The sequence below is a fragment of the Atta colombica genome, unplaced genomic scaffold, assembly GCF_001594045.1.
Source record: "Atta colombica isolate Treedump-2 unplaced genomic scaffold, Acol1.0 scaffold88, whole genome shotgun sequence".
Classification (NCBI taxonomy): Eukaryota; Metazoa; Arthropoda; class Insecta; order Hymenoptera; family Formicidae; genus Atta; species Atta colombica.
Window position 1 is genome coordinate 1,677,709 of NW_017259581.1, and position 7,952 is coordinate 1,685,660.

Here is a 7,952-nt window from a genome sequence, read left to right on the forward strand (position 1 = left end):
CAGAAGATATGCCGGGATTTGATGCTAACAACTCCTAGTATAAATATTATAAATTAAATATTATTATATTTTTGCATAATGAATTGTAGAATACGATTTTTTTGCATCCTCATAGCCCTGTAACGTTGGCTAAGGATGTGAAGTAATGTACCATAACTTACTGTGTAGAAAGTTATCATAACAGATAAAATAAAAAAAATAGTCGATATAATTTTATTTTTAAATTTAGTGTTATACACGCGAATTTTCTCAGTTTTATCGAACGATTCAAGATTTTTGTGTAAGATGTTGGGAACGCTTGTATAACAGAATAAAATACAGGATTCGCTTCTTTTATCTGTTTTTTCTTATATTTCACTTTTTTTTGTGTTCTTAAATCAGAATCAGATACGTATATGTATTTCATTTCGAATATAAATCGAGCAATTTGATTCAGTTAAGAGAAGCGGATCTATAATAAGTGCAAAATGCAATATTTTTATATGTTTGTACGAGTCGCCTATGAAGAAACTATATTAAAATATTATTGAAACAGGAATTGAAATGCTTCATGTTTAATTTTAATTTCATGTCCTAGCACATAGATCCTTATTTATTCATTTTTAATTGTAAAGATTATTTGCGTGTGTTTGCCGAGTTTCTCTTTTCAAACATTCGAATGTTCACTCGAAATGGTTGCGATTATGCTAATAGAGGAACGAGTAATGCATTCGAAAATCCGGAGAAAATGACTTAAGGCTGATACTCGCTTCGTCGCGAAACAATTCCTTCAGATTTGTTTTGTACTGTGCTGAAAAAAATTTTTTTTTTTTTTAAATTTAACCCACGGTTTTAGATATTTCGATCTTCATGAAAAGGCAGAAATCAGGTAAATCACCTGTTAACTACAACGATGATGACGGCGCCGATGATAATGGAGGGAGGGAACGGAAACGAGATCGAAAAGGAAGGGGCATGCCCGTATAAATATCGCCACGGCGGGCGAGATAAGGATTTTAACGGAGTGTGAGGAGACGCGACGTGCGAAATGACGGCTATCAAGAAGGATGAAGACGCCGATGTCGTCGAGAAAACGTCGCAAAAGTTGCCCACCGCGTCTCCGATCCTGCAACAGAGCTGTAAGAAAATCGTCAGTGACTGTGGATAATACTTGAATTTGATATTCGAATAAGGATTTAATATACGTCTGAAAGGATTGTAATCTGTGGAATTTATTTAAGAATCAGATTTCTTGTAGCGAATTCAATTGAAAGCATTAGTGTGCACTAGTGCGTATTAAAGCCGTTATACAATGATTTAATTTGAGTGTAAAAGTGAAAAACAAGTATTTCAAATTATAAAATATATATTTTATCTAACAACAAAATAAAGTATTGAATACTTCATGATTTAATCGGTTTTCATGTGTATCAGTGCGCATTAAAAGCGTCCAATCAATTTCGTTATTAGATTTATCTTAGATAGTAAGCTAATCATCATTTTAACATCTAAAAATAATTATTTAAATGCCGACATTTTAACGATAACGATACTTACTATCTGAAATTGTACCTAATGAACAAATTTTTGAAAAAATGTCTAGTCGTCAGGTATCATAAAACATCTATTTTTCTATGAAATATATTTCTGTAACATGTATTCTATTTTTCTATAAATGTGTTTAAAATGGGGAAAAAATATGTTCGATTGACGTAAATATTGTTCAATCAACGAAATGCTTGGAACAAATGAAAATTTATAGCTTCTAAGTATAAGCTTCTAAATAAATTCAGAATTAGTTAGCGAATTATGAATTTACAAGGACAGAGAGAGACTCGGAAGTAATCCTGACTGATTTTAATGAAAGTTGATAGGATTATAAAGTATGTTTCCCTAAATATAATTATATCTCTATTTGAGCGTAACCGTTTTCGAAATATTAAATTTAGTAGCAGCAGTTCATTAGAGTTTATTAGAATGTTTATATTTGAGTACTTGTAGCATAGTAGATATGGTAACAGCTTCTTAATTTATAGACTTGAGTTCAAACCTCACTAACAATTAAATTCTCTTTTATTATATAATAATGTTTTATGATAGGAATAATTGTTATATATAAGATAAAAGAAATAATTATTTTTATTACATATCTTTATAAATTTTAACACGATAAAACATAACAAAAAAAAGTTAATAAAATATAAATTTTTAAAGTACCATAAATTAAGTATAAACTTTAATGAATTGCGCTATTAAATTTAATATTGAAATATCTCAGTTGATTGTTACCCAAATAGAGATATGATTTTCATTGAAAATTTTATTTAAAATCTTGCGAAATGTCACACGTAGGAGTGTAGGAGAACATTTGTAGCTTCATCAAATTGAAGTCATTAAATTTAATTAAGTGATTTATATATGTTTACTTATTTTTTTACTGAGACAAGTTTGCAAATAAGACTTAATGCAAAGATATCTAGTGTATCCTAGTGTGGAATGTATCCTTAAATTAATCCTGTCAGTCGTAACTATCTTTAGGCTCATATCATAATCATTGATATCGGATTAATAATTGTGAAGAGACACTGAAATAAAAAAATACGAGTGAAATTACCTTTATATTTTTTTCAATAAAAATCATTTACAAAAGTACATTAAGGAGCAGTGAAAGTAAAGTAATAATAGATTATCGCAAGTTATTTATGACTAATGTAGAACCATTTATGATACAACGTATGTAAAATTTGCATTAATATGCAAAACGACCTTTCGATACGGATTGGTTGAAATAATATCATGAATTCGTCCTTTTTTGTCGCAATTGTATAATTTCATCTACAGAGTACACATATTGCAATAAAGCCCGCACACATTTTGTTCGTATACAATACAATATATAATTGCGTTGTTAAACTTCGCAAGATTACCTTGAAGATAAAGCGTAGCGAAACATACTCGATCTTTTAAATTTAAAAAAAAGATATTATTTAAAAAAAACAGTTTAGAAAAATATATGTGCATAAAGGTATCTTTTGAGTGATAAGAAAAGTCGCAGAGGAAAAGTAGTTTTTGAAATTGCTTGTCACTTATGATATAGCGTCTTCTATAAACTATTATATTACTAAAAATAAACATAATAAATATAGAAAGATCGAAATAGTAAAATAATAAAGATATAAAAATAATATAATAGTAATAACAAATACAAACACACACAATATAATAATAATTAAAAGAAGTTAGAAACGTCAATAATAACAATGCTATTTAAAAATTAATGAGAAATATTTAATAAAGCGAAGGGGCAGATGTGTAAAATCCTTGAAAATACGATATTTCAAATCTTCTAATTGACTCAGTTATGCTACCATTTGAATCTTCATTTTGTAATTATCGACAAAAGATGTTGAAAGTGTTTTTCTAACGCGTATTCGATAATTCCCTTGTTTATCGTTTGGTTACTTTATCTGGGATTATCGGGTGTGCAAGTTGTAAGTTCGCTTCGTTTCGATTACAATAAAAAGCGTCACGTTATCGATACTTAGAGTGAGCTGTCGTCTATAACTTGGGATCGATGATCCAAAAATACAAATCGTGCGCGACGATCGACGGATGACGGGTCCATTTCGCCGTATATTATTTCTCTCTCATTAATGAATAATTATATTATGAAAAAAATTATATTTTTTATATTTTATCATATATATTATATTATCTCGTATATATTATATTATCTCGATATCTGTGTATTTTCTACTAAATCTCGTTACGTATCACGATTTATTTTTGTATGATTGCTCCTGCTTATGTCTTATCGGATTTCACTCGCTATATTGATTAGTTATCATCCAATTTCGATGAGAAATGTATGAGAATGTATCGTTCGAACTTGGCATATTTTTTTATACTTATGATGCAATACTTATTTAATACTATCGCATTCTACTTATACTTTCTAAGGAATACAATGTTTACGTTGATAATATATTTTTTCTATTGTGGAATGTGACTTCTAAAATTTTTGAGAAGATTCTCATTATCATTATCATCGGATATTTTACTTGATACAATTGGCTATATGATAACATAGGTTAATTAAAAATATAATCTCGAAATTATTATATCTTTATAATATTAATGAAATGTGTATATCAGTCTATAATGATAAGTTTCAAGGTAATTTCTCTGTATAACAAGCGAATAATGTTTTTTTAAAATCAAAATTTCGAATTGTTTTTTCTGCAAAGAATAAAATTTGTTTCATAAATTGTTAAATAAAAATCTGATATAACATACGCTTTTCTTCTACGTTGTCCACGTGTTTCTTTTCTCTCGAGCCATTATCTCGCTGTATGTTAACTGGATATCATCGGCACATACCTACGTAATTATACGTGTCCTGTGTAATTACGTGATGATTAATAACGACTTTGTAACGGAGAATTAGTATGCAGGAACTTTAATCACTATTCAAGCCATAAACATTCCTAAGTGAAATCTGAAAATTAAGTTGATTTATAAAACAAAGATTCTTCTATAAAATTGTTGATTAAAGAATGAATTTTAATTGGAATCGATATCTTTCTGTGTGTTAAATAATTGATCTTGATACAAATCGGTCATTTTAAATTGAATATATAAACTTGTGTTATCGCAAAATGTTTTATTTGTTTTCTTTTTAGCTGAACTTGTGAGTATGAACCATTTATTTCTCTTTTCTCTTTTTTTCTCCAACGTGAAGAGAAAAAGAGGAAAAATTCTTTCTAGTAAACTACACTTTAATTATACTTAAAATGAAAATATATTTGAAATTTGGCGAAAATGAAATAAAAAGTCCAATACAGAGACAAAAAAATAGGTCTATTTTCAATTCAGGCTATGTTTAGAAACATCCAGAGTGCATTATTTTATTTAACATTCAGTGAACAACGAAGATAAAATGATGCCATGAATTCCCAAATTTCTTGTAACGACGATTCATCCTTTTTATTTCTCTCTTCACGTTGAAGAAAAAAATAAAAAAGATAAACGATATAATAAATTCAGTTAAAAAGGACAAGTTTATTGATCTACGGAAGTACGACCATGGTTTAATTCGTTTTTCTAACATCGCGTGGTACGAGCGAAACTCGCTTTCTTGTAAGCAAATACTAATATCTGCGGATTTATGCTATCGGATTTGTCATTTGTTATCATAAATGGGATTACTTATAGATTATAGCTATTACAGTTGCAGTAACTACGTGCAGTTAAATAATTATTGCAATATACTCAGTAATTACACTTATCAATTTATCATTCCTTCGATAAGTATGTGTCTTGAAAAAATTTCAAATTTTTTTTTAATGGCAAAAATTATTTACTTTTTACTAAATGAAGAAATATTATTCATTATTATTATATTTAATGTTTCTTTCATGTTTTTATCATCATCTTTTGTTTTATTATCGTTAGTTACTAAACTGCATTTTTATTTTATTACGCTTTTTTACGATCTATCGTTTAAGGCTCCATAATTTTACATAATCCACTTGTCATTTGTATCTGAACATCTTTTGTTGTTTGCTCACTCGTTTACTTAATTATCGCTAGTACTTGAGATTATCTCAGTTCAAGATTAATTTTAACATTATTATGATGATAATAATTTCTAAAAATTTGAATGTTAATTGAAAATCATATTCGCGTTTTAGATTGATTAATGTTCGATCGTATTTCCTTTGATCGCTGAAAATTCTTAATTTTTTTCTCAAAAAAGAAATCAACGAAATTTGTAAATGATAAGACATAATGAAATAATTTTTGATTAGCTTTTATTTTTGTAAATTATGTAATAAAAGTATCAAATTTAGATAATTGAATAAGGAATTTCTATTGTTATTTATATAGATAAAATAATAAATACTATATAATAATATATAATATTTATATAAAATAAATATTAATCAATTTGATATTAAATTGTATTGTTCAGAATAAGAGAATAAACTTCTTTTGCAGGTATGTTCGGGATCAGACATCTGCAAACATTGCTGCTTTTCCTGGCCATGACCATCGGATACACTCTCAGGGTTGGAATGTCAGTTGCCGTGGTTCCAATGGCGAATTCGAGTACCGCGAATCCAAATATCGAGGTAAAATTATGTAATTGCCTTTTTATCTTGGCTTAAAACTGATAATTCAGACTGATGCTGACACAATGCTCAAACAATTTAAAATACTCGAGATTATATTTTAGTGATTGTCAGAGAAGTGTACCGAGTTATATAATTCAATGAACTCATTGTAGCTTGAGAAAATCTATGTGTACAAAACATCACAATTGCTTGTGTACGTCCTTATATTTATAATTTCTCATTAATTTAATGATACAAATCTTGTGCGCGATTTTACATTTCTGCGAAACGAAATTGTTGAGTTTGACTGATCATTTAAAGAATTTTTAATTTGATTTTTTTTAATATCTTGCACTGATTGAAATATCAGTCATATTTTTTTTACATTTAGATTTTAGATGATACTAAATTTTACGTCAAAATGTCGAACTGATTTGTCGAAATGATTTGTTGCAATTGATTTGACGTAGATTCTGTAGACTTTTATATTGAGTTATATTGGGTATCCAATTAAAAAGGATATTTGAAGCTGTTGAATTATTAAGTTTATCCAATCGAGCGTAACTGCTTACGTCGATAGATCGGTTTTTATCAGTCACAGAATGTCTCGTAAATTTACGCTGTCACCGAGCTGGAATCTGTGTCGGAGGAAGGAAATTTTCCTCAATAGTATCCGCGGAATCGGGGGAGTAAAGGGTATTAGGTCAGATTGAATGTGATGAAATACTGTTCCTCTGCGCAAGATTGATCGCGGTAACTAGATAAATCTAGTTACAGAGACTTTCCGCAATTCTTTATGTTAACCCAGCTGTAGAATATGAAGCCGATACAATCACTCTTACGCGACTTTTTTGCTCATAAATGCATGGATCTCGAGTGCAGATAACAGCTACTGTTGTCTTTTCAAGGTCACTAATAAGAATCGTCAATGATGAATTGTCAGATTTTAATTGTCGCCGATTGTCTCTTCGATTGTTGATAAACTTGACAGATTTATCTCCTATCATCACTTTTGAATTCTTGTTTATGTTGGAAAATCAAGAACAAGAAATCGAGATTAAACATAAGTGATAATGATAAAATTTAAGCATGATAGCATCTAAAGCTGAAAAATTTTAATGAGTATAAATTATATTGTATTATATATTGTGCATTATGCATGTACGTATATCAAGAGTCCATTTAAAAGTAAACTGCTTAGGACTTTTAAAATGATTATGAAAACATGTACACATATTGTATAAGGTCAAAAGAAATGAATAATCATAGTTTTGCATTCAAGATATTAGAGGTGATCATATTAAAAAATTGGTCTTTCTTTGACATTTATATCTAAAATCACAAAATATACAAAATTTTTATAGATGTATTTTTTAGAATTTTTTAAATTTAACTTTCAGATAAAAATGTTAATTTTAGTGAAAAAAAATTTAATAATACAAAAAAATTAATTTTTCAGTTTTATATAATAAATAAGAAATTATATCCATTTTTTTTAAATCTGAAAAAATTTTCAAGAATTACTCTTATATATATATAGAATATGGTATCATAAAGAAAATTTGACATCACTTGTAAACAAATATTTTTTCCAAAATAAAATTGGAATTTCAGTTTAATCATTATAAAACAAAAATTATTTAAGATATCTCGTTTTACATTTATTTTTCTAATGTGTTATTGCTCAATTATTTGTTAATAGTTGTAATAAATTTAACGTTTAAAAATTAATTTTTATTAATTTTTATTTGAAAGTACGAAAAAAATCCTTGAAAATTTATGTGCATAAAAATTTTGTATATTTTGTAATTATAGCTACAAATATCAAGAAAAGAAAATGTTTTAAAACAATTATAA

The 7,952-nt window shown here is 27.7% G+C and overlaps 1 protein-coding gene across 2 annotated transcripts in view; it reads left to right on the plus strand.

Moving 5' to 3' along the window:
• The first annotated feature begins 1,015 nt into the window (after positions 1 to 1,015).
• Positions 1,016 to 7,952, plus strand: part of LOC108693074 (putative inorganic phosphate cotransporter) — a 9,999-nt gene continuing 3,062 nt past the window's right edge. Inside the window, exons 1-2 of one of the 2 annotated variants that reach the window (XM_018201751.1) lie at positions 1,016 to 1,118; positions 5,980 to 6,113. In XM_018201751.1, the coding sequence (XP_018057240.1) occupies positions 1,028 to 1,118; positions 5,980 to 6,113 (225 nt within the window). In that variant the 5' untranslated portion in view covers positions 1,016 to 1,027. Of the gene's footprint in view, positions 1,130 to 5,979; positions 6,114 to 7,952 lie in introns of both variants that reach the window. The other variant, XM_018201752.1, reaches the window with a different exon arrangement.